The 27998-nt window shown below is 39.4% G+C and overlaps 1 protein-coding gene across 1 annotated transcript; it reads left to right on the plus strand.

The window, feature by feature from the left end:
- Window positions 1-27990, plus strand: hspb8 (heat shock protein b8). The gene is made up of 3 exons (XM_039771410.1): window positions 1-455; window positions 9273-9336; window positions 27324-27990. The coding sequence occupies exons 1-3, from the start codon at window positions 125-127 to the stop codon at window positions 27490-27492; spliced, it is 564 nt and encodes a 187-aa protein (XP_039627344.1). The 5' UTR covers window positions 1-124; the 3' UTR covers window positions 27493-27990.
- The last annotated feature ends 8 nt before the right edge of the window (window positions 27991-27998 follow it).

Raw genomic sequence — 27998 nt, forward strand, 5'->3', positions numbered from 1 at the left:
TGGACACGGAGGGGATAGCAGCGCCGACCTGCCAGCCGCACATTAGACTCGCTCGCGTTCTCGGGGCAGTTAAAGCGCAACTGGTCGCTCGCTTCCTCGGCTCTGCACTCACTGACGAACCGGAATGGCCGACGGGCACTTCAGTAGGCTTCGCACGCCTTTGCGCGACCCCTTCCGCGAAACGCCACTCGCCTCGCGGCTGCTGGACGACGACTTCGGCATGGTGCCCTTCTCGGACGAGCTGGACTGGCCCAGGTGGGCTCGGCCGCGGCTCAGTTCGTCGTGGCGCAGCGGGATGGCGCCGGGCTTTTCCAGGTTCGGCGAGCTACGGCCAGAGCCCCGCGAGGAAGCCGCGCGTGTCGAAGGAGAGCCCTGGAAAGTGTGCGTCACCGTCCACAACTTCAGGCCAGACGAGCTGACTGTCAAGACCAAAGACGGCTTCGTGGAGGTGTCAGGTGAGACAAAAAAAGAGCTAAAGCAAAAACAAAAAAGAAGAAGAATTAAAGCAGAAAGAGCGGTCGCCTCAACGCGCGTGGCGGCGCCGTAACGCGGGGGAGGCGGGAGACTTGGTCTTAAATCTCTAATGGGCCGAGCGGCGACCCCCAGGTTGGGCATGGAGCGTCTAAAGCGATGAACTTCAGTCCCGGTTATCGGCCAGAAATGTGAGTGGCCATTGTGTCGTCCACATCACTTGGAGGGCATCAGAGTGGAAGGAGCGAGAAGAGTCCAGAAATGAAAGGAGACCGTCCGAGAACACATAGAAGGGTTACAGAAAGACATTAGTGGGCAAAGAAACGAGTAAAACGAACAGACTTAAAAAGTCCAAATTAAGAGGGTATCAGAGTGGAAAGAGCGAGAATAAAATGTGACAGAAAAAACAACAAGTAAGCCCACGGAAGAGGGTTAGGTTCGTGTTTAAGATGGGGAGAAAGAAGCAATAGGGTAAAGCAAACAGAGACCTGAGTAGGAAGAGCAGGGGGCGGCCATTGTGTCCTCCAGCCCAATTAACAAATCAGAATTATCAGAGTGGAAGGAGCTAGAATAAAGTAAAGAGAGCAGAGACAAGATATGAAATTAGAGGTTTGAACAGGCAGAGAAGCGAGTGGCCATTGTGTCCTCCAGATCAATTAATAGTCACAGTCAAAAGGTATCAAAGTGGAAGGAGCTCAAATAAAAGATGAGAGAGGAGACAACATAAGAGAACTGTCTAAAGGGGTAGATGCATGGAAAAGCAGGGGCCTGAAAGACAAAAGAGAGATGGAAGAAAAGAGCAGAGTAAAGCTAACAAGAAAACAAATATCCTAAATGTGGACATGGACGAGTAGGAGACTGAGAAGGAGCAAGTGGTCAGAGTTGAGATAGGAGAAAAAGAAAAAAGATGTGGAAAGGGAAAGGAACTCTATGACAGGAATTTAAAAAAAGAAAGAAGAAAAGAATGAACTGGGAGCCCACCAGCTAAGAGAGTTGGAGGGCTGTGGGAGAACCAGCCTTTGAAAGTGAAAGAGACGAAAGATGGAAGGAAGGGTCAGAATAGACTGAGTGAGAGTAGTGGAAAGGGAAAGCTGGGGAAACGTTATTTGGAAAATTTAAAATATGTGCTACATTGAATAGAAGCAAAGAAAAGTAGGGGCATAAAAGTAAAAGGAGAAGAAGATTGACATTGAATGAAAGTAAATGCTTCTAGACAAAGGATAACAAGTGACGTGAAACAGAGAAGGAACACATTTTCAAAAGTATAAAATGTCACAGGAAATAAAAGCCAGGAAGAGTAAGGACATAAAAGTATGGAGATAAGTGTGAGATAAAGGGAAAAAGAAGATTGACTTAGATTGAAAGTAACACCTCGTGGACCCAGGATAAAAAGCGTCATGAAGGAATGAAGTGCACATTAGACTAAAGTGGCATAATAAAGCGGAGATGATGGGAAAATAAAAAGAAACAGCAGTGGAAGGAATGTTCTGAACCAAAAAAGAGCAGGTAAATGTACTGTAGTGGCGGAAAGAGATGGAAGATCATAGCAGAGTAACAATTTTAAAAAATCTAACATGTCCAGGGTATGGCACTTCCTGCATAAAGCTGTGTAATAAAATGTTGGAAGCTAGCATTTTATTATGTGGAATGAAATGTAAGGGGCCTATCTTGGTGAAAAAAGGTGTATTGTCTTTCTCTGATTATGCTGTATTTGGGCAACAATTATGCTTAAAAATCCAAAATTGTTATCTGTATATAGCAGCATGTACTGGAGAAATTACGTTCAAAAATGAATATGCATCTAGCATTTTACAGTGCTAATAAGAGAGCCTAATTTCATTCGGATGAAGTCATTTATTTTTGAGGGACCTTTAACTTGACACTTGGACGTCATTGTTAAAGTGGTCAAACCACATTCAGGGATGTCTAAAAAGTGTACATTCATTGAAATCTCAAAGTTGAAAATTTCCTGCTGCCACAATGCTTTCTTTATATTCCTTAGTACAGGCAGTGCAATTATTGTGCAAGAACAAAGTCTGTGGGAGAGATTTTGTCCATTATGAACAGGCATCTAGAAGTGTGCAGTGCCAATTACCGTGCCAAGATTTGTTCACATAGAGTTATTGGTTTTTAGCTGTCATTTTCACAGTCTCACGTGATTCCTAAAAAGTGCAACACTGAAGTCCAAATTTTGAGGCTGTCATAGTTTTATGCTAGTTTACTTATAGTTAACAAGGTGTGTATATGTGTGTGTATATAAGCTAGAAAGTATAAGTAACCCATTGAAAATATAATGAGGAAATATTATAGCGAGGAGCTTTAAGGAAGAGTAATAAGAAGAGAGAGAAAAGGTGAGGAAAGCAAAAAGAGAAAAATGGGAAGTCCAAACAGAGAATGATACAAAGTAAAGAGTGACTACTGGGGTGAGGGAACAGAGGGTGAAAAAATCAAAAGAGAATAAAGTGAAACCAGTTGAGCCAAAGAAATTGTGGAAAATTGTTTAGGAGAGGTGGGGGGCCAGCATGTGAATATCTCTGTGAGATACCACAACAAGCTGCCTCTCCTCCTTCATGGGTACGCCACACGCACTCAAATGAAACATGGGCTGCCTCTAATGGCACTGCCTCCTCCCACTGGGCACTCGTCTGGCAGCCTGTGTGTACGGCTGTGCCTTTCTAAAAAGGTCAGAGCTGTAAATAGGACAGAAACTTCTAGGGATTAGACAGGGAAGACCCCTGTTCTCGAATGTGGTGCTCAGTTCACTTTCAGTCGTAGCTGGCCTAGCTCATTAAGAAGATTAACTCATGCTTTAGATGCTTTTTCGTGTGATGCAATGATATTGCTTATAGACACTCGGTAAGGATTACAAAACAGACAGACATTATCTGGGAAACGTTATATGGAAAAGGGAGTTTTGAAACTTAGGTTTTGTTATGTGATAGGAGTGATCAGGCACACAAACACTTCAGTGAGTGACTGCAACATTTCTAGAAGTCACAGTGCCTGTCAATGTACTCTGTGTCACTGTGGCTAGAAGCTGGGTCATGCCAGTCAGGGAGGTTTTTAAACTCTTAACTGTGACATGTATTGCACGTTGGGAAGAGACAAGTGATCTGAAGCAGTGGGTGGGTACATACGCCTGTGTTTGTATTCAGCAGCCTAATATTCTTCAGGAAATGCAGGCCTATCTGGCCATTGTGAGTGGTGAGTGCAAGCATATTAATAATGAAAGTGGATTGTAAACGCTAAAGGTGTGACTAAGTGAGCACACCAAGGGTTTCCATAATAATCATAAAAAAACAAAAAAGCAAAAGCTAACTCAGAAAATATATTGGCACAGTGAGTGGATGAAGAGCAATTATTCTAGCTTTAAAAAAAAAAAAAGCTGACTTGCCACAGCTTGCTTGTTCACCCTTCAAGGGGAGGAAGTGTGGGTATGGCAGTCTTGTAATGTGTGTGTGAGCGGCAGCCTTGTCCTGTTTTTACATTACAGATGCTAGAGAAGAAGTTGAACCTTCCCACCTGACGCAGATTGTTTTTAAACTTGCATTGCTCAAAAGCTGGTCTGACGGAATGCCATCCTTCAATCACCAGGCTACTCCCCAGATTGCAAATCTGCTAATTCCTACTTTTTACCTGGTGCTGCCAGGATAGGCCACAGCCTTTCATGATTGAATAAGATTAATGAGATTTGAGAATGTCAGGCTATATTGCATTTTGTTTCATTATGCTGCGTTGTGTTATTTTCTGTTCTTTCATCCAGTACTCATTCCTGGGATTTTTCGAATGCGAGTTTGGCTGTGCTGTTCAGCTCAATGTGGCTTCACAGTTTTATAGTCATCCAGCTAAGCTTGTTGCCTTAATTTGTACCAAAGCCTCACCAGTGTGTTACAGGGCACACACGTTTCATTTTTTTATGCTTATAATAAAAATGCAGTAATACCTTGGTTAAAGGATCCACTGGAAAAAAAAACTTCTTGTATAACAAAGTCCGCAAGTTCAGATACCAGACTGATAGAGTCCTGTGATGGTCACTGTGTACATACATAAAAAAGTTATTATATGTGATTGTTTAGTTATTTCTCACCTTCTCTAGTTATTTTAATATTTTTATAAAGTATAACATATACTGTACTATCAATTGCCTCCTCTGTCACAATGTCATATAGCAAAACAGTTGCAGATTATAAAGCGAGTAGAAGCAGGAGAAATGAGATGCTTCCTAGCAGAATGTTTTGGCTTAGCAGACGGCTATGAGATTGGTCTAACAGAGAGCCCCTAGCTGCAAGCACATAGTAGGTACATGACCTCCGGTGAGCTTCCCTAAGGACTCTGGCTACGATCAGCTAAAGGAACTGGGACAGTGAGCCAGATGCCATTGCCTCTGACGTCAAATGAGGCGGAACAGGGGCCATGATTGTGTTGGTAGTTGACGAGGCAGATGACAGCATATGGAGCTGCATGGAACGGGCTGTGGAATATCAGGGCAGTGGCAGCAGTGGTATTAGAGGGAGACAAAGGAACAAAACATCATGCAAACCACCTCCTAAGGGTATTACAAATCCATATTCCCTTTGTTCCTTTTCAAATAAAGGTGTTTCTTGTAACGAATTGAAGTCCTGCTACACACCTACTTCTTTAACTGAGGTATTACTGTAGGCTTGATTTGGAACAAGTCGGCGCCTTTTAAATGGCTTTCAAGGCAAAAGTGGCATTTAACTACCTTGACATTTCAGATGGGCAGGTATTCCCAGCTCTTAAATACACCTTCCTTAGAATGTCAGGGGCTTTTATTCAAATACAAGCTAAGGTATTAGCTGCTCAGAGTCTGCCTGTTCTCCCCGTGTCTCTGTAATGTAACACAATGCATATCATTCATTCATTACTCCAATTCTCATTGTCCAGTTCAGGATATAAGGATTCTTCAATAGCAGAAACCTGACCTGGACAGGGTCACTAGTCCATTTCAGGGCACTCTGACATTCTTGAGTCAAGTGGTGCAGTAAATGTTGGTGAGATGTTCACATGTACTTTACGATGGCTCAGCATCTCACCTGGGGCAGGTTTCACCCTTGTGCCCAATTTGAGCACGACTGACTACAGCATCCTGTGACCTGGAAGTAAAATAAGGTTATTACATAAATGGATGGATCAAGAGAGAAGGTGGGCCATTTCATAGTGTGGTCCTTCGCTCTTGAGAATCAGCTGTTTTCAGTTATTAGTGTCAATTTTTTAACCTTTAAGCCAGTAGTATAGTTAGGTTATATTTCTAAAGTAATTGCACAACAGCTGGGGGTCACTTGAGATCCAAACAGAAAAAGACAGTCCAAACTTTAAGCTTATTTTGAAATGGTATCCACTTACAAGTGCTACTACTGTAGTAGTCACATATCTGAAGCTTAGATTTCCTATGTTACCATCCTTCTTGTAACCTTATTTGTTACCAAAAAGTTTACTATGAAACCTTGTTTATTTCTGGATATCTTAATAAATTGCTTTTATTACAATAAAAGAAAATGGGAACAATTTAAAATGATATGTTATGCATAAGTTCACAAGCTCACATAATCCTATAAAGAGTCATAGGGAGTTGAGCCTAACTGAACAGCACTAGGTGCAAAGCAGGAGCCAACCCTGGATATCACAAGTCCATCACTGTGTATCTGTATGCTGTTTTTGGTACTTAAATATAAGCAAAACTGACATGGCAGCTCTATATTGTGGGTTATTGTTAGGAAAAGCCACACAAACAGTTTAGTAGAGACTCAAGTACTGAGAGAAACAATTCTCGTTATTTGACCCTATTCTAACAGCATTTACACTGCAGGGGAGAACACAATATCAGTCCTTCTCTTTATAGTCGATGTACACTGCTTATCTGACTTGCTTATACAGTATTTGTATGCAACCTTGATAAAACTGACCAAGTTTACACAGGCAGCACCATAGAGTGAATGACTGCTGGAATGTTTGTGTAATTAAAGTATGCATGTAAGCAAAAGTTAACTTGGACACAAGAGAGCTCATTTTAGTTATTTTTTACTGGATATTTGGAGCCCTTCAGGTCTCAGCACACAGACACTTACTTCTTCAAATGTGGCTTTTTATAAATATGAATAGGCATGAGTCTCACATTCATTTAGCTGTAAGTGACCTGTGTCATGATTTAGTTTATCTTCAGTCTTCGTTGGTGACACTAAATAGCCATTTTCTTTAGAGAGTTACATGTGGAAAACAAAAAAATCACTTACCTTTAATATTTTAATCTCTGTGTCCTTATAATGGACACTATCTAAGAACTGGGAATCCATTCAAAACTGTCATCCATATTAAACTTTTCATTTTTATTCTGATCCGGCATTCCGTTTCAGTGCGTCCATTTGCTATTTAAAAAAAATAGGGAAACTATCCAAGGTGTGTATCAGATATGCCACAAATTGAAATTGGCAGTGCAAACAATAGTTAGACATATAATAGCACAGCACTTCTGTTTATTTCTTTTTTTTTGTAGATCCTTTTGCCTCCTGTGGAAATTTCCAGAACTAAAATCAGTGTTGTTTATAACCTTTTTTTCCTCATGGTAGCATCACCAGGTTGCATCTTACATAGTTGGGGTTCTGATGTTCCTGGAACCACATTGAAGTTGTCATTCCATGACAATCATTCACCTTCAACCAGTCAACTTTAAAGTTAATCTCTGATGTCACAGAACAAACACTCCATGAAAAGGCAAGCGAAATCTCCCATCTGAAAAAAATACCCTTTGTCATTCACAAAAGCAGGTGGACAGTTATCTGAACTGAAACAAAGAAATACCCCATCATTTAAATTCCAAAGGTAAAGAGAATTTTGTCATGGATGTTCAAGTATTTGCCTTTGTGCAAACCATTGTTTGTTTATGATGTCATTTCATTCAGGAACAACAGAAACCCTTTGCTGTCAGATTGGCCACCTTCCTGTTTCTCATGTGACATTTTGGGTTTGATTGAATATGTGATTATGATTTGCACATAGAAGCTTTCTGGATGGAGTTTGTTCCACTCACTAGTATGCCTAAGGCTAAGCTAGAGTGAGCTCTTCATGGCTACTGTAAAGCATTGCACTTCAAGTTAATATCTGATGATTTTTAGAATTTGGTGAAAAGCAGTCAGTTCAGAAGTTATTCAGGTTTCTTCTCCCTACTCCAGGAAAATAAATCCCTGTTGCTATTTGTCGATTGAACAACTGGAGAGTGTAGCCAGTCAGCATTATCTGTAAGAGCAAGTCTGCTTAATTATTATAAAGCATAGAAGGGAGGGTCAGATTTCCTTTTTTATGGACTTTTTCACAGCATTATCTCTCTCTGTCTCTCTCTCTCTGTCTATATATATATATATTTATATATATATATATATATATATATATATATATATATATATATATAACATAACCTATATAACATAGTTTACTGTCAAATAATGCAAAGAGTATGCGACACGTGTTTCACCCTTATTTGGGCTCATCAGGCGTAGTCAGCATTGAGATCAAGACTTGGACCTTGGAGCATCAGAGACAAAGTCCCTTTACACTGCGCCATGGCGTGTGGTTCGTTTATTTAACAGCCTGGAGATCGGAATAATTATATTCATAACATCCGTAGTCTGCGTCTCAATCTGATTGTATGGGTGGTTACCTAGTATGATCTGCTTCTCACAACTGAGAGAGCCCGTGGTGGATGTTTGCAGACTGGCAGACCAACCACATGCGTTACCTGGCAGGTAACCACCCATACAATCAGATTGAGACTCAGACTACAGATGCTATGAATATACATACCTAATGTTAATTTGTGATTGGGCTCCCTAAAGTCTAAAGCCAGTGGTATTTAACTTTTTGCTTGACATGCTGTTAAACTCTGTTGCGTTTATGCAATCTGAGATGTTGCTGAGGAATGAGGCCTGCCAGAAATATGTATAACCAAACAATGCAGCTGCCCTGACATTTAGGTTGTCCTAAAACAGCTGCACTTTGAATCCCAGGCTGCTATATAAGGTCGAGAACTAAGAAAAGGGTGGCCATGCTTACAGACATGGTGGCTAAGGCAGTGGACTTTTTACTCCCATGGGACCAGTTGAAGTCTTCGACTCTGGCTGGGTCACTTAACGTGTCTGTACTTCAGTTGTATTGTGTCATCATGAAGCACCCTGACATGGTGTTAAGTTATGTAAGAGTGCACTGTATAAAATATATGTTGTTTGTTTAATCTCCGTGCAATCTCCTAACCTGAATTCAAATGTCTGATTGTGACGTCCTTAATACATGGCACAAGTTGTGTGGCACAGCAGACTGGATCTTTTGGAACTTTTTTTTTCTTTCATTTTATTTATTAAATCAGTGACGCTTTCGGTTCACCCAGACAATTTGGGAGTCTCCAATATTCTATTTCAAGAAAAACAAGGAAACATTGTTTTTTTTATTATTATTTTTGTAGCTACAGGCCAGGTTAGTTTTTGAAAGACAAATGCTAACAGTAGTTTTTATTTTAATTGTGAATAATGACTGTCATTAGTATACTATAGTTATTGTACTTTGTATACTATAGTTATTGTGCTTTGACCCACAAAGCTGACATACTCCATTCTTCCTGTGTCCCCTTGTGAGGCCAAGGTGTTTCACTCTTATTTCCATTAATGTTTAGAAAAACCCAACTAAACAATCAAGCGTGGAGCTTTGTGGCATGATAATTATAAAATTGTAGCCTAATCAGGTATTTGGCTATTTCACTAACTCCACTTCTTTTCTTTTTGTTTTACTTTATAAAGGCAAGCATGAAGAGAAGCAAGAAGAAGGAAGTATAGTCACCAAAAATTTCACAAAGAAAATTCAGTGAGTATATTTCATTGTCCCATTTGCAATCATAAGAGAAACATAATTTTTTATTTGAGTAAAACCATCTTTAGACTGTCCATCATTGCATTGTTTTAGTTGATAATGATACCTCACAATTTTCATTTTGTCAAAGGTAATCCAACTCTAGGTCAAATATCTTTATGGGAAGAAGGGACAAAGTTTGGGGTTTCCACTTCACAGCCACATGTTGGAATATTTTAAATGTGTTACATTTTCAGATTATTCTTGTGTTCTCCCACAGATGGCTGTCTGGTTTGGGTGCACATTACTGTGTTTACCTCCAGAGAATGCAGCTGTGCTCCAGGGACTAAGAGGCACAAGGTCATTTGTGCATGCCCAAGGGTCCATAGCTCACTGTCATTAAGACCATCATTCGCTGCCAAGGCTTGTGACAGCGTTATAACCAGGCAATTCTCCTGGAACGGCTGTGATGTATCACTTGTTATCTAACTGAAAATGTGATATTTCCGCTTGGCTGTTGCTTTGAAAGATAGCCAGAGAAAAGTCTACACTTTTATTTTTACTGTTATGAAGCTCTTTCCAAAAACTGGCCAGTTGTGATCTTAAAGTTGTGTTCCTTAATAACAGAGAGGCAGCCTTTATATTCATTCATCTAATAAAATGGCCAGTGTCCAGCCAAGGTGCCTTCTTTGTTGTTTTGATGACAAGAATCTTTCTCTTCAGACATACTTTTTAAATATCCTAAAAGTGGTGGTAGTGAAAAGAATGAGGGAAAAAAAGTTTATAGAGTGGTTGGTAGCAACCCAGGTGGAGTAGGCCTCATCAGAGTATATCCGCTGGTTGACTAATTAACTTTAAACTGCTTGGTCATGTGCCCATATTACACAAGAAGTAGGTGGTCATTAAAGCCAGTGAAATCAATCCTTGAAACAGTGGCTTATCAACATACATGTGTGGAGTCTCAAACTGCCATAGCTCAATTCAGGCCTGCAAGGCAGGAAGCCACTGTGGACAGAGGGACAGACCATCACAGTTTGCTCTTACTCTATCACTTAACTCTGTGTGGGAAATTACCATGATTGGTTAGAACAATTGTTGATGTTTGAATTCTAGCAAGAAACAGTTATTTTGTATGAAATTGTGTAGAGGCCATGTAGTCAGATCCATCAGATTGGGACAAGCCATACTGTAAAAGGACAACATGGTAAAGTGCACTAATGGGATAATGGGTTCTGTTGTAAAGGGACAAATCTCATTGTCAATGATGTCCATATTTGAACAAATTCATATTACTGTATTGCAACATATCAGTCTCCTACAGACAAGGCATCTAACTTGAAAGTTTATTACTTGCTGTTGTTTACACAAGATGAATATTAACCAATATAATATTCTTACATCCAGTCGTATGGTGGTGAGCTAATCATCACATCATTGAGCATAAAGCAGGAACCAGATTTGGGCAGGGTGCCACTCCATTGCAGTTCCTACTTAAACGTGCATTATAAAAGACAAGTATTAACTTAAACTGCTTTTGTGTGTGTGACATAATGTGTTCGTTTTGGCTGCTTTATTAACCACCTTAGCGTTAGACCCAAGCCTAACTCAAAGTGTAAAAACAGTGTGAAAAGTGTTAGTCCTGAGCATCACTTGGGCAACTGTATAGACGCGTCTCACTTCAGCGTTAGACCCGAGGATTACTTTGGCTGTAAAAGTGGCAACAGCGTTAGTGCCGAGCATTACTCTTAAAACAATATAGGCGTGTGTTGTGTAAGCAGTAGGCCCGAGTGTTACTCAGGCAGTGGTGCAGACATGTCTTCTTCTAGCCTCATAATCGTAAGAAACGTTTGTCAGCAGTCCAGGTGTTGCATGCTTTTGACAGTGATATGAGGAGTGATGACGAAGTGAGTCTGTCTTCAGGCAGTGGAAGGGAAACCGACCATGAAATCAAAAGTGATTGTGATGAATCTGAAAACAACGCTGGTGTCAATCGCACTTGTGTAGTGTGCTGTTCAAAAGCTGATCAGTCTGGAAAGAAAATCTGCAAGGAATCGCACTACTACTGCCTCGACTTGTTGGATTGTGTATTTCACTGGGCATCAAGACATACCACACAAAAGAAACATTTTGGCAGTATATACTGTATTTGCATTATTTTTATTAATATTATTATTACTATTATTCGTTATTATTATGATTTGTATCATTGTACTTTCTATACTTCTGAATTTGTACTTTTAGTGTTTTGCACATTTTACAGTATAAAGATAATAATAATACCTAATTTTTTCAAGTCAAAAAATGTTCCAGATTCATGTATGTGTGGGCCAACATGAGTGACATTTGGACCACCTGCACTTGGGAACAGGTAAGACACCTGAAGCTAAGTGTGTTTGGGCCTGGCCAATACTGGGATGGGAGACCATCTAGGGAAAGCTTGCGTTCCTCTAGTAGGGAGGTGTTGGTGAGGCCATCGGGGGAACTTACCCTGTGGTCTGTGTATGGATCCCAATGCCCCAGGACAGTGAGAGGTACACCATGCTGTAAAACTGGCGCCATCCTTCAAATGACATCTAAATCTGTATAGTCGTAAAATATCCCTTGGCATCTTTCAAAAAAGAGTAGGTTGTACCCCTGTTGTCTTGGCAAATTGCCCACCATGACCTGGTCATTCTAACCTCCTTATCATCCCCTCTTTCTAATTGGCTAACTATCTCTGTCTTACCTCTTCACTACCCAGTGGCTAATGTGTGGTTAGTGTACTGGCACATAAATTGCTGCCATCGCATTGTCCAGGTGGATTCTGTACATTGGTGGTGTTTAAAGTTTTTCCCCACTGTCTTAAGCACATTGAGTAGGTTAGAAAAGTGCTATATTGTAGTAATTAATTCATTGCTACCTGCCTTATTTATCAATTAATTAATTAATTAGCATTTTTTGTTTAGTTTTGAGAAAGTTGTGTGCTCATTCTTTTGGTGAAATTCCTATAATACTGCTAAATTGCAGGATTGTGGCAGAATTTTTTTAATGACTTTTCCGTTATGGAAATTCTGACAGAAAGCAGATATTTGGATTTTTATGTTTGTTAGCATTTACTGTGTATGTCAGAATTTTCTTTAGCGTAATAAAACCAATTGTCTTCTCATTTGACAAGCATAGCATTAGCACTAGAGAACAAAATTCATGAAAAATGCATAATCAACAACGTCTTCTTAAATATTTGTGATAATAAACTCATGCCAAAAGAGTCTCTACATATGAATGATTCATGAATCTCTTTTATGTCGGTCACCTACAAGTTGTAACATCATACTTCAGAACATTGCTGTGAATCTTAGTTGTCAATTTGACTCCGGATATTTAGCATAACTGGTGTTACAGTTGCCTTATTAGATGTGACAAAGTTGCACATGTTTTAGGCATTTTACAAAGGGTGAAGTGCTACAGTTTAATTTAGAGTTGTTTCTGGATTCTGATTGTTACTGTACTAAGTGAAGTAAAATGTTACAACTTTTTAAGACCAGTGTGTACTTTTTTTAATATAAAAGATATATCTGTCACTAATGTTGTTGGGCACAAGAGTATTAATTCTGTACCTTTAGGTCACTTCTGTATTCATCTTCTTTACAAAAATGGAAATGAAGACAAAATAAGTGATTTTCTGACAAAATACCCATAACAATGCAGAGAAATATTTATTATCCTGGAAATTCTGTTTGTTTAATTTATTTACCATGCGTCTGTCTAGCGAGGTCGATTTCTCTCAAGGGATGAGCAGTCATAATATGCCAGGCAGAGTAAATTACACTACATGTAAACCTCCCAATTTTCATACTCTGCTTCATTACCAGGCTGACTCGAGAAAAACTGTATCATTTTTAGAAAAATTGTCCGGCTATAAGTTTATTCCGTGAACTTCAATTTCCATTAATATATTCTCATTTAGTTTGGTGCCATTTTTTTCTCTACAGAAGTTTAATTATACTGTTGGACTACTTTATGTAAGCCATGCGAAATCAGTCAGAGCAGTAAAGCACGCACCATAGGGACGTATCAATTTGTCTTTAAAAATATGCACATTTTTCAGTGCAGTCTCACTCACTTATAGTTACAGATATAGAAAACAAACTATTTACCCCTCCATTAACCAGCTTATCATGTTCATAGTTACAGGGTGTCCATCAGACACCATGGCTGGACAGGGCATAAGTACAGTAGCACACACTACGCAAATGTACAGTCACCAGTTAACCTAACACACATCTTTAGAATGTGGGAGTGTCTGGGGAAAAAACCATGGGGACACTTGCCAGCTCCACGTAGACAGTAACTGGCTGCAGGAATTGAGCCCTGGACTCTATAGCTCTAAGGCAGCAGTACAAAATAAAGGTTTTGTAGTTGGTGTTGCTTTCTTGTCCGTAGGCATTCCTTATTAGTATGGCAACCATTCTGCCATAAACCAAGTACCAATCCTGCACCAGATACCAGTCTTTCACTGGGCGTACATGCTTTGTACTAAGCCAATTTAGAGTTGCCATTTAACAAACAAAGAAAAACCAGTGCACCTAGAGAAAGCCTTTACAGACCCAGAGAAGGTGATGCTGTAATGCTATCCGCCATCGACCCATAATAAAGCGGCCAGGACATTGGACCTCAAACCGTAAGGTTCCTGGTTTACTTTAACCCACAGTATGACCTTAAACAAGTCTCTCATCCAGCCTACCATATATTTCGGCTATTATGCTTGGTAATGGCTGAACAATGGATATGAACTTGCAAAATGCAACGAGCATAGGAAAGGCTCTCTCAGATTAAAAAGTATTAATAGATGCAAGCTCCACAAGATCCTGGACTGGACAAATGGGTGAGTGGGAATGTGATGAATGTTATCATTATGGAGAAGCCTGCTACTGTATATTCTTCACTCTGTTTGTTAGTCTGGCCCCACTTACATCTTTTTCCCAGCTGTCTCCATACTTGCCATTTAAGATGGTATTCCCCTGAGTGCTGCAGACTCTTTTGTCAAGATTACTGCTTAGTGGTTGGCATTAGGATAACTGAGGAGTTCACAGGTCCATGGGGAATTTGCTGCTGCTGTGAAAGCTGTGCCTGGGTGAGGCAGATGACTCGCTTTAACATTCTGATGACTTGTGCATTGTTTGGTGGGGTGCGTTTTGAAATAATTAAAGCTGAGTTTGGATCAGGTACTGTAGCACTCTCTGTAAACTGGATGTCTGTTACTCTTTGTACTCTCTAATCTCGCCTGAATGCTCCTGGTAGCATGTTCACCACTCTGATCCCATAGGATAGTAAAGCTGGCAGTTGATGTATTGTTTTGGTGTTAAATTTGAAATGCTGAGGGACAGGGTGTACTGCTTTGGCCCCTAAATATCTCCCGTTCCCCCAAAATTGGACAATGATGAACTATTTTGGTAAATCTTCTCACTTCAGTACTGGGGCAGATTCTTTTTATCTGTGGAATAATCCACATAGCCTTATGGCAGATGTCCGACAGAACTGGCAGGTTGCGTATTCCCTTCTTTTAATTTACAGTACACCACGTCCCCATGACTAACTTGGAGGCTTTCACAGAAACTTGAGGGAGGCCTTATTAGGATATAACATGTCAACTGCCTAGGCACGTTCAGGGCAGTTATTTAAAGATGAAAGATGAATCTCAGCTTAGTGCATTTTATTTGGTGGGCTGTTCAGTGTTAACTCTGGTGGTGCACTTTGCTTTGGTCTCTGCTATTGTGACACATATAATCAAAATAGTTAGGATGGCCACAAATAAAACAAAATTTTCTCTTTGTCTTCTTCAATATGACCTATGAAAATGTTCAGGCCTGCAGCGTATTTGATTACACATGTTGTTTTGCCTTCAGGGGAAATATCAACTTATTCTCTGGCTTCTATGGGGAGTGAAGCGTTTTAGATATTTTTTTTTTTGTTTTTTTTTTGTGGATTGCAGGTTGATACACAAAATGAGGGATTGGCTCGATTATCACGGCACTACGATGTAAACTATAAAGGGTTCCTTTCAGCAAAATCCTGCAGTAAATGCACTTAAGAGTATTTGTCTGCTGGTGAACAAATAGCCAGGGCGGCATTGAGCCTAGAATTGCGCTTTGTAGCTGGGCTAGCTGCAGGGAATCTTCCTAAAATGTATTCAAATGGGTAAAAATTGCTCTGAAAGCGCGCATTCCTGCCAGTAAACAGAAATGTGTCTACTGAGAAGATGGCCCTACCACACTTGGCTTAATAAATTTGTCCTTTTCAACACCGTTTTGACTGAAACCTTGCAGATTTCATTCCCCCATCAGGCACTTCAGTCAGCGTGACTGTGAAAGCAAACATCTCTACCTGGTTATTTATTTATTTATTTCTGCAATTGAGTCCACTCCTGCTGTAAACACCTGTCCAGTGTTTCAATTGTGTGTGGGTTTGGCTGGCATGTTGATTATTACTGCTGTACCCCAACTGCAGAGATCTGGGTTCTAATGAATTTTGGCCAACTTGTCCAGTTTACATCCAACATTTCAAAACCGGGTGTGTTTGACATATGATAGTCGGGTGATGCTATTTAGGTTTGTTCCTGCCTTTCACCCAAAGCTGCTTCCTGTCACCCTATGAAGGAATAAGAAGATCGAAGAAGTGATATAAAATAAAGCACAGGAAAGCTCAAAAGCTAATGGCATCCAGAATGGGAAAAACTCTGTTTAATGGAGGATTATCTGAATGGGCATGCTAACTCACCACTATAAAGACAAGTTGAGATGAATTTGTGTTCTTGATGTAGACCATCTTCTTGAGCCTGGTGGAATCTCTTTAAAGACGAACAGAACATATATGGGAGAAAGCAGAAAGTAGGCAGATTGTAGCCGGGCTTAAAGTGCTGCATTCCATTTGAAGTGGGAAGTTGAAATTCAGAAGTCCTAGTTGAAATTTTGAACTGTTACACTACATTAAGTCAGATTTCTAACGTGGAATCTTGGGGCTGTACTGTCAAGCTCAAGTTTGTTCAACTTCAGATCACGTCAATTTGACGTCATTCCAAAATGGTGACATACACCTCAGACTTCAAGTATTCAAGTAGAATGTTGTAGTATTTGTACTGTTTATTAGCAGTTCTGTCTATTTGTGCCTCATTAAACCAGTTGTACACACAGTACTGTCTGACCTTTATCTGTCGACATGTTGCTACGGTGCTTGGATGCGCAAAAGACCGCGTAATGTACTGAAAGTAGTCAAATAAGGTGTGGAGACATCCTCGGCTCCGACTTCTAAGGTAGATCTTCTTCCAGATCGGCGACTTCCGTTATAGTTCCCGTTTGCATTTCATTCCTCTCAGATTTTCCTGAAGATGCAAAAATAATTCATACATGTTTTCTCGGTATTTGTGACCTAGAAATTTATTTTTCTACCATCAGTTTTTTTTTATTGTGTTTTTTACGTCTTTTTCAAAAAACTTTTTTTTTCCCTTCTTCTTGTCCCTATATTGAGGTTCACATATTTCCTGTTGTCATGGAAATCCTTTTCACAATTCATCATAGTTGCATCCAACTTCACATTATCTCCAATTGAATTCATTATTTGTAATCTATGTGCTTTATTTTGAGAATTTTTTGGGATTGACTTTTGCTCAGAACTAGACTTGAATTTTTGGGTTGGCATTACAGGTGTTGTCGCTTCTCTCTTTGTTCTCCGGTTTTGACCATTTGCTTCGTTTTCTGACCTTTTGCTGACTTGGGTGCATTTCCTAGCTGTGAAGGAAGTAGATAAATATGTAAGTTCACTGTGTGAAATCGGACAAAATAGAAATATTTGCAGAGTCTCCTTGACAATACCTGTTTAATGGATAGAAAAAATATCAAAACAATTAAAAAAGGCCAGAATAAGGAATAGTGAACAGATTGAGTCTGTCAAAATAATAGAAATTTTGTCAGTAGTGTCTCTGACAGATTTGAGTTCTCAACAGAACACCAACTTCCAGGTTGTCTCATTTTTAGAAAAGGGGAGGTGGAAGAGGCACGGCTTCCAGGCTAGAAACAGGATGTGACATCAGTGCTTTTCAATGGTTCATCATGATCTCTACAAGTGAAAATGGAAAAGGAGTCGGCATGTGCACCCTGTCTTAGTCAGGAGTACACATAACAAGTTCGAAAGAGCCTCAAGAACACCTTGCCATGTATCTGACACCTGACACCTTCCATTATCCTTTGTTGAGATTGCTTTGGCTTACTCCCTTTAGTCACATGCAAGCAAGCACGCTGTTGGAAATGGACAGACTTACTGTCATGCTTGTGCAATTGTCTGAGAGAGCCATTGTACATAGCAGAAATAAGTGAGATGTTGCAGTTCAGTGGGATTTTCTAGAGAAGTCAGGCCGGTGAAGTCTGGACTCATACTATCCAAAACCAAAGGGAATAAGTAGAAATCTTCAGCCAGTGAGGTGTTTTTTTTGTGAAACAAAGCTTAAACAGCATGTAAATGCATCTTGATGCTTTATAACTGGATTAATTGTGCACATTTAAACAAATGCACACATCCAAAGACATGCCTAACAAGGCACAGCATTGTAATTATACTAATGGTGAACAGTAAATAATAACAGAAAAAAACTCAACAACCCAGACACCCACTTCTTTCTTTCTCTTATGCTTCTTTCCTTCACAATGACTTTTAAGCGCACCTCTGAGATCAGTCAATCAGTAGAGATAAGAACACATGGACATGCCTCATAATGGTAGGCCACTGACCCACCAATCTGTGCAAGCCTTCCTTATAATCACAGGACTATGAAGTAGGGGCTTTACAATGTGAAAGAGACTTTTAAAGGCACACCTTAGTGGCAAGACTTCAGATCCAACAATAGTTTTTGAGAAGGGATTTCTGAAGCCTTCATCTGCTGTTGGTAGACTAGTGTGGAATTCACACAGACTTAAACTCCCTAGAGTGTCTTTATTATTGTTATCGGATTAAAACAGTGCAGTGATTCTATACTTCACTCTTGAGTCTCTTGAACTAACACCTACATCAGCTTCTATTATTCACCTGTTGGAGAAAAAACAGCAGCCATATTTGTGCTGAAGAAAAAGTTAAAGCGCACAGAATCCACTTGTATGCCAAAACATGCAAATACCATTAAGTTCAAAAATGTGCAGACCTGCACTGTAGATCCACATTTGCCATCAAAAGCAGCAAGGTAGCACGTTAATATGGTAATTAATGGTGTTCTGTGTTCAAATCCTAGCCCAATCATTTATAGTCTGTTTTCTACCTTGCACTAAGAAGATTTTTGGAACGACAAGATTAGCAAAATGGATGAATGGGTGGACTTAAAGAAGCTTCAACATAACTGCTAATCACACATCAGATAATCTGCCTTATTTATTTAGATTTGTTTCCTTTATGGCCCTAAACAGAACAGGCTAGTTTTGAAAATATGCTAAGTCTACTTCTGGCATTGCAGCTCATCTTGTTTCTTTTGACTTCCTTTGACAGTGTGTTTGTTCTCCATGCTACCCTTGATATCTTTTTTTTTTTTTTTTTTAGTAAACCTCATCCTTGTGTCTGTTATAACAGGAGTGATGCTGTCTCAGCCGCCCTCTGAGGAATGCCAAAGCTGTCAAAAATATAAAGATGGGCATATATTGACCCATGAAAGGGTAAGACAAAGAATAAAGTAAAGAAAGAAAAATAAAAGTGAAGCCCAGCTTCCTTTCTGGTCCCAGCTAAACAAGTGTTGAAACCCTGCCTACTGCTCTTGTACACCAATAGGCATTCCCTTTTGCTTGCTGTCTTTCTCGTGAACCTGGCACCTGGTTTTCACCAGAAGGGTTTTTGTCCGTACTCGAGTCTCAACAAGTGCTCTGCTTGAAGTCATTACCTGTGAAGCCATGAAATCATTTCTAAAGCCGGAGAACCAGACACAAATTCATTGCTGTAGCATCTTGTGTCACTGCACCCCACAGTCTTCAGTTGCCTTTAACTTTACCTGATCTTCATGAAGGGCTCTCAGCCTCCTGAAAAAGAGATACCATTGTGTTCTTCTAAGTCAAACACTGCTTGCCAGGAATCCTTCTGTGATTGGTATATTTTGTTGTTCTTTGCTGCTGTAAGTGCTGTATGCTGTGACTGATATAGATGACACTTTATAAAGACTAATGAATGTCTTCACATAATTAAATACAGTGAGCACAAACTGCTGTTTTGACAGTAGTGCATATACTAAGCGTGTGAAGTGAAGCAATTCATGCATAAGGATGTGAAGTAAAGGTCCGCTGGTAACAAAGCACATTAATGTTAAATGGTTTATTGACAAGTGCCAACCTTTTCTTGTTTTCTGACTGAAATGATGGTGCAAAAATCATCCAGGCAGGGCATTCACGTGCTTTGATCGAGAGACCGCAGGCCAGCTGCTTAGGCTTATGCACAAGTCTTGTTATGTCCCACATATTTTCTTTTTTTTTTTTTTTGTTTTAAATAATATTTAAAGGAGGCCTATCAGTAAATGAAATTAGGGTTAGGGTTAGGTCCACACCCCTTTCTGAAGCAGCAATAGAAACAAGGGACCATTTGTAGCCATTTGCCACTGTGAGCCACTTCTTTAGACTGTGCACCAGTTTGTGATCAGTTAGAGCCCCCTACATGTTCCCTCCTGTCGGCAAATGTTGCAACTGAGAGCAACTCCATTGAGCCCAATCCTGATGTAGGGGTGATTTTTATGAGAAGCTCATTCATCCTCCTTCGATTGTGTCTAGAGCTCAAAGCTGAAGATCTTTAAAAATCCGTTGTAGCTGCCGCTCTCACTCTCTCTCCCCCCCCTCACTCCTCTGTTCCTCACAGAGATAATAATTTGAAAGCTGCAGCCTGCGGCTTTGGTTATCTCTGATGTACAGACGATGAGAGAATTGCTGCTTTCTTTTCATTTTTTTTTTTTTTGTTTAGTGCCTAGAAGTGATTTGATTCTACGGCTTCATCTCCCTGCTAATGTTCTCCTCTTTGTTGAGGTCACTTAATATTCTTTCTCTAAAAGCCCCCTTTTAGTACGTGGCATAAAGGATTTGAACTCTTGGGACCTATCTGTGTGACACACTTTTACCAATCGATACTCGCCATCCAGTGAAGACAAACATCTCTGCTAATGCTTTCTTTTGCTGGACTCGTCAGCTCGGCTCTTTTATGTTCAGATGGGAGGTGGCAGCTTCACTTCTCAGGCAGCGTGAATCAGGTTTTTCTTCCTCTCAGGCAGTTAATAGCAGAGGACACAATTCTCGCCTTCACACCCCTGCCTTTGCAGACAGTGTTTCACGACACATTTAGTTTCCGATGATAAAGGGCTATTAAGTCTTGTGTTATGACTATCATTCAGCAGGAATTTAAAAAGAATACTCATCAAAGCACCTCTGGAATTGAGCTCATTAATTGCTGGCACACTTTTTTAGTATTTAGGTATCAGTTTAGAAACTATCCATCCATCCATTATCCAACCCACTATATCCTAACTACAGGGTCAGGGGTGTCTGCTGGAGCCAATCCCAGCCAACACAGGGCATAAGGCAGGAAACAAACCCCGGGCAGGGTGCCAGCCCACCGCAGGTTTAGAAATTTGCACCTCCAAAATTCACTGTTGCTCTTCACAAATTTCTATATTTTTTGTGGCTAATTAATTGAGCTTGTGCTCCGGCCCAGCACTTCATTATTGGGTGGCTCCCATCTTGCACCCAGTCCTGCATGATTCTGACCTGGATAGTTTGAGTCTGACAAAAGAGGCAGCAAGTTGCTGTGCACTGGTTTAGAGAAGAATAGTTTACTGTACTCATGCTGTTTAGTAAGACAAGAAGACCCATATGTATAGGGTGATGCAAGCTTTCACATCTTAAATTGACTAATTTATCATTGCTTCATTGCTAATTTCTTACCTGCTTGCCATTCCTGATGTGTTCCATTTCCTCATCCATTATGTATTTCGTGTCAGCCTGATCATCTACTTCCTCCTGGTCAATAGGTCCACAGTAACTAAAATTTGTTGGATTTGTTGATTCTGTGAAACCTTCTAAAGGATTTCTTCATACACTTAATGTTCTTCACATATTGCATTATTCCAATGAACTAATAATAATAATAATACATTTTATTTATAGGCGCCTTTCTAAACACTCAAGGACACCGTACAATAGATAAAACACAGATTATGAACAAAAGTAAAATACAAAATTAAAATCAGACAGAGCAATTGTAATCAAAGAGAAAAAGCAGTCTTAAACAAATGAGTTTTAAGTTTAGATTTGAAACGTGAAAATGGTTCAATATTTCTAAGATCAGATGGTAGTGAGTTCTAGAGCTGGGGAGCAGAGCAACAGAATGCTCTGCTTCCCATAGTGGTAAGACGGACGAAGGGAACAGTCAAGTGGATGGAGGAAAAGGATCTAAGGGTGCGGGAGAGAATGAGAACATGGAGGAGGTCAGACAGATATGGAGGGGCAAGGTTGTGGGTAGCCTTAAAAGTTAAAAGAAGAATTTTGAAATGAATGCGGAATGTAACTGGAAGCCAATGAAGCTGCTGCAAAACGGGAATGATATGGTGAATAGAGGGGGTTCTAGTAATGATGCGGGCAGCTGAATTCTGGACAAGTTGAAGCTTATAAAGAGATTTGCACGAAAGACCAAAGACAAGGGAATTTCAATAATCCAGACGAGAAGTGACAAGGCTATGAACAAGGATAGCAGTGGTGTGGGGAGTGAGGGAGGGGCGAATACAATTAATGTTACGCAAGTAGAAATATGCAGACCGGGAGATGTTATTGATGAGGGACTGAAAAGACAAGAGTACTGTCAAGAATGACACCCAGACTCTTAACCTGTGGGGAAGGGGAAACAGAGTAATTATCAATAACAAATGAAAAATGATCAGTTTTGTTGATTTTGTACCAATGAGGAGAAGCTCAGTTTTGTCACTATTTAATTTAAGAAATTTGAAGAAAACCAGGATTTGATATCTGCTATGAAATTAATAAGTGAGGAATGTGGAAAGGAAGCAGTAGGTTTGCTACTCGGGTAAAGCTGGGTGCCATCAGTGTAACAGTGGAAATGAATGTTATATTTAAAAAAGATGTTGCAGAAGGGAAAGAGGTGTATAATGAAGAGGAAGGGCACACCTGAAGTAACAGCGGTGGGTTGGGATGTGAAAGTTTTAAGTTGAACAAACTGAGTGCAGCATGAGAGGTAGGATGTGAACCAGTCTAGTGGAGTGTTGGTAATGCCATTTGAAGATAATCTATTGAGAAGAGTAGTGTGACAAATAGTGTCAAAGGCTGCACTCATGTCAAGGACGATGAGAATAGTAATTAAATCAGAATCAGCTGCCATAACGAGGTCATTAGTAATTTTTATAATTGCCGTTTCTGTCCTGTGGAGTGGACGAAAACCAGACTGGAACTGTTCATACAGATTATTTTGAGATAAATGAGAATGAAGTTAAATAGCCATATTTTTTCAAGAATTTTGGAGATGAAGGGTAGATTAGAAAAAGGACGAAAATTACTGAAATTAGTCGGATTGGCACCAGGTTTTTTCAGTGTTGGGGTTATTGCAGCAATTTTAAAAGATGAAGGAACAGTACCAGTAGTGAGCGAAGAGTGGATTAGAGCAGAAATAAGAGGGACCAGAGAGGGGGAGGCAGGCTTTGACCAGAAATGTAGGGAGGGGGTCCAGTTGACAGGTGGATGGCTTAGACTTATAGACAAGGTCTGAGATTTCTGAGAAAGTAGGGAGATGAAAAGAGGAAAATGAGTGAGTTGGTGGGTGAAATTCAAATGAAGTACTGGAAGAATCCATACAGAGAGACTAATGAATCTTCTGGATTTTTTCATTAAAAAAAGACATAAAGGAATTGCAAAATTTAGTTGTGAGAAGGTGCAATTTAACATTGAATGAAATAAGAAAATGATCAGTTATGGGAGTTCATCTGCAGTACAATCAAGCAGGGTAACTCCAGAACAGCAAATCAAGTCCAAGATATGTCCTTTGGAATGAGTGGGAACATCAGTAAGCTCCTGGAATCCAAAGCTCTCAAGGCAGAATGTAAAGTCTCTAGTAATAGGGACTAAGCCAATTTTCGGTTTTCAGGGGTGCCAAGAAAAATTTTCAGTCTTGCTTTCGTGGCAAAATTAAATATTGAATGTTTAAGATCTGCGGCGGCATTGATAGGAGATCAATGCTGGACAGTAGCAAAAGATGTGAAAACCATCCATGAGTGTGGGGGTATGGAAGGTGGTTGATTCTCATATTACTTGTGTCACATAACGCCAACCAGATATCCATTTCTATGGTCAAAATGTGTACATTTTTGATGAATGATTAACAACAGTTACTTCCTGAAAGCTCTGCATTAAACGTCAACAAGGAAGATGTTGTTCCCACAATGTTGTGCTTTAGAGTCATAGAATCACCTTGCCCCCTCATTCACTGGTGAAGAAACCTGTCTTTCTTTTCAAATGACTTTTTATACTTGGCCTCTCCAGGTATTCCCACCCCCTCAGACAAGTCTCACCCACCTGTGGAGTGTGTCCCTCTCAGATCCAGACCCAGGTGCCTTAAAGTATTTATAAAACTCAAGAAAGTAATGAGGTTTGACTCGTGTTTCTGGCTAGTTTCTTGAAGGTTCATGAATTTAGGATTTAATAACAAATGCTGGCCAGTGAAATGAGCAGTTTTTCATACAAAATAGCAATTTGCAGGCACGTTACATTTAAAAATAAGTAAATATATATATTCAGTTTCTTTTGCGCTACAGTGCTCAGAATGTGTGTAAGAGCCATTTTCCTAGTTATATAAGATTCATAAATCTTTTACTAGATGACAAAGCATAATCTATGGGAGGTTCCTAAAACTCCCATAAGTAGAATTGTATTGGTATATTCTTGCCATTTCTAATAGCTCTGACTAAATATTATTCTTCAGTTAATGAACAGCCTTGCCATGTGTAAGGTATAGAGGGCATATGTTTTTAAACTGTGCCTGCGGGCCTATGGGCCTTTTAAGTGTGTGAAGTTACTCATAAAACAGCACGCATTTAAGAAGAAGCTAAGAATCTTTAAGTATAGAAGAAGTAAAGAACTTTTAAGTACAGAAATAACTAAAGTTTCTCAAGAAGTTTAGAGAAGATACATTATTCCTTTTTTTGCTTTTTATTCTACGTGTGTAACTACTTTTTTCTTTATTCTTGTGTGGATTATTTGCTTTTAACTTTCGCTAAATATTTTTTTAAAAAATTTTTTAACTGAGAGATTTCTTTCGGCACGCGTTTTACCCGTGCTTGATCTCGCCTTATACTTCGGCAGCTATAATGTGTATTAACTGTACAAAAATATATTTGGAAACCTTTTTTTGCTTTTTGTAAAGTCAGAGTGCTTTATTAAAAGTCTTAACAGCCCTGAGCTGAACACAATGGGACTTGAGTGGTTTTTATGGGCTCTTAACACACTACCTTAAATGCAGTGGACCCCAAAGAGACAGCAAGATAAACATTTATGGGATGTTTAATTTGTTTTTACTGTTTGATAATTTAGTGAAGTATAGGAAAGTTGCAACATTTAATCCTGAACAGATGAAATTCAAAATGCTTCAACTGATTTCAAACTAAAAATTGATCAAATTTAGCATAGGGGGTTAAGGGTTAAGAAGAAATCTAGCAAGACATGGGAGACCTGGCATTGACTCCCAGCTACATCTAGTTTAAATTGTCTGTGGAGCAAATTCTCCTAAGAGACGCCTCAATGATTTCATCACATCGGCTAATGTGTAGTCTTTGAATGTGTGTTTGTGTGTCTGTGTCACATGATGGTGATAAATAATGGTTCATGATGGTGCATCTCCTAGATCTGATATCTTGTGTTTAAATCCCATCTTTGATTGCTCTCCATATGCAGCCTGCATCTTCTTACAGTGTCTATGTGGGGCTTTCTCTTGGTTCTCCAGTTTTCTCTCACATTTTCATTATTTTGATTACAGTCAGATGTGTCTATTATTCGATTCTTCTCTTTTTAAGCCACTTTAGAATTGTCGTTTGATGTAGGCTATCCTGACAGAGATGCATGCAATCAGGATCAGTCATGGACTGAGCATTATTCCATCACAGGATCCACTCACACTCATTCATACAAGGCCACTTTAGAGTTGCCAGTTAATCCAGCAGGAACATTTTTGTGTTGCAGCAGGGAAACCAGAGCACCAGGACAATAAAGTAATGTAGCAACTCCACACAGAAAATGACAGAGATGGACCTATGGACCTGTGAGACAACAGGATTAACCCTCTGTGGCACTCACACTAATTTCACTAATCTTTTCGTGTGTACTTATCATGTGTCGAACAATCTTGTGTTTTTATCTTTTTTCTTTGAATTGTATACTATTAATGCTTGCTTCGTAATGTGCCTTGCTATATTGTGCTATATACAAGATACTAATATACATTGGCAACAAAATGCTTAAGCTAATAACACGCAAACAATTCTAATCTTAAATGTCTTTATTGAACATTCCCATCAGACATTAACAGTCGGCTGTGGAAAAAGTAAGTGAACCTTTGAATTTAGTAACTGGTCGAAACTTCTTAAGCAGCAATAACTTCAAACTAGCAATTCCACTTGCTGCCAGGAAGTCCTGCACAATGTTCAGGAGGAATTGTGCACCACCCTTCTTTACAGAACCATTTTCTTAGTGTATCTGATGCAAACATCTCTCTTTAGGTTATTTATTCCACAACATCTCTACCTTGTTATAATCTGGGTTTTAGCAGGCCATCCCAAAGGACAGATTTTCTTTTTTAAAGCCATTCTGTAGTAGGCTTACTTTTATATTTAGGGTCATTATCTTGCTGCATCCACATTTGTACATAGTCTGTCTAACTGGACAGACAAATATGTGAACTCTTTGAAATGACTTTCCAGCTTTATCCAAATCAACAACTCTTGACTGTAGAACTTTGGTGATCTATTTTTTACGAGGCATGCTTAACATGAGCAGATGTTTCTTGTGAATAGCAAACACAAAGTTTTGTGTTTTTTATGTTATTGGTCAAAGTATCTGTAAAGTACACTTCCTGACTCGTTTTATTGGTTGAACTCCAGGTTATTCTAGGTAGCTTTTTCTGAAGTCATTAGCCTAAGGATTCACATACTTTTTTCATCTTAAGCTGTGAATATTTGAATTATGTATTCATTGTGTACAGAAAATAAACAATAAATTATGTTATTAGTTAAACAAGATTGCATTTGTTCATTATTGTAACTTTAGATCAGACTATATTTTATTACACATTTATACATTATTGTGGATATTTCCAAAGGGTTCACATTCTTTTATTATACAGTGACATAAAACAACCAGAGGTACCTGCCCTACCTGAGGTGGAATACAGTGCAGGCAAAGTTGCTAAATAAAACTCCTTGCAGTTTGGGGGGAATTTTGCAACTGGACCAAAATGTCACTGACTGAACTCCCCTTTGGAAGCAGCTTTGCGTACACGTGCCAAGTCCAAAGAATTTCTCCTAGGGGTGCCTCTCTGATGAAGTGCAGGCACAGTCAAGAAAGAAGGTACCCTGAGTGGAAAATTTTTAAAACGAAATACAGACTTTGGTCTTCCCACATCTGTACAAATGGAGAATCTGCAAATGTTGGTGGCGATAAGTTGAACAGTATGGGCTTTCATACCAGACAAATGCATTTTAACTTTTATATTTTTGATACACATGCGAAAGAGAGAGAGAGTTGTGAAAGCAGAATAGGTGAAATGTAATGCAGAACTAAGAAACTGTCTTGTAATTTTAAGAAGCATTGAAGATTAGACAGAAGATTTCAAGTTTCAGGATTTGTCATTCAAGACTAAACAGTTAACCTTGAACCTTCCTCTATCGATTTAAAACTCGTTTTTCACATTTTGCAGCCTTTGCTGCCGATGAGAGCATAGACTTACCTGTTCCTACTGTCTTTTCCCAGAATCCCTGCAGATGTGGATCCTTTAACAGTGTTTGCTTCCTTGTCCCCTGAGGGAGTTCTTATAATTGAAGCACCTCAGACGCCACCCTATTACCTGTTTGGCTCAGACTACACGGGCGGAGAAGAAGAGAAGACGGATTTTGACACTCGGGAGGCTGCTGTCGCTTGATATCGCCATGGGTCTGAAAAACAGAGGCTGATCCATACCATGATCTGCTATCTGCCCAATGCCTCATTTTCATCCAGAAAAACAGAAAGAAAAAATGCTGCAACTCTTAAACAGCTCACCACGCAACAAGGCATTATGCAGCTGCCTGATTACAGAGACTTGTATTCATCGATTACATCCAAATCCCCTCCTTTACCATCTGTTCTTTATACTACATGTAAAACATATGTAAATAATTTTGTTTTATATATTTCATCCATAGAGGTCTTACAAATCTGTGTAATATTTGTATATCAGACTAAAGTTTTCCTAAACTAATAATTCTTTAAAATATATTATTGGGAAGTGTTATTGTTAATGAGTAATGAAAATAGTTTGAGACTGCTGTATTCTTTTTACACAATAAAATGTTTTATTGACCATTAATTCATTTTCAGACTTTTGCAAGTAACATTGCAGGTGTAACAGTATTTTTTAAAATACAGTAATTTCATTGTGTTTGTTTT

Source organism: Polypterus senegalus, chromosome 12 (assembly GCF_016835505.1).
Source record: "Polypterus senegalus isolate Bchr_013 chromosome 12, ASM1683550v1, whole genome shotgun sequence".
NCBI lineage: Eukaryota > Metazoa > Chordata > Cladistia > Polypteriformes > Polypteridae > Polypterus > Polypterus senegalus.

Coding starts and splice junctions, on each gene's coding strand:
- hspb8 (XM_039771410.1), top strand. CDS start 125: ATGGCCGACGGGCACTTCAGTAGGCTTCGCACGCCTTTGCGCGACCCC. Junction 456..9,272: donor CGGCTTCGTGGAGGTGTCAG/GTGAGACAAAAA, acceptor TACTTTATAAAG/GCAAGCATGAAGAGAAGCAA. Junction 9,337..27,323: donor AATTTCACAAAGAAAATTCA/GTGAGTATATTT, acceptor GTCTTTTCCCAG/AATCCCTGCAGATGTGGATC.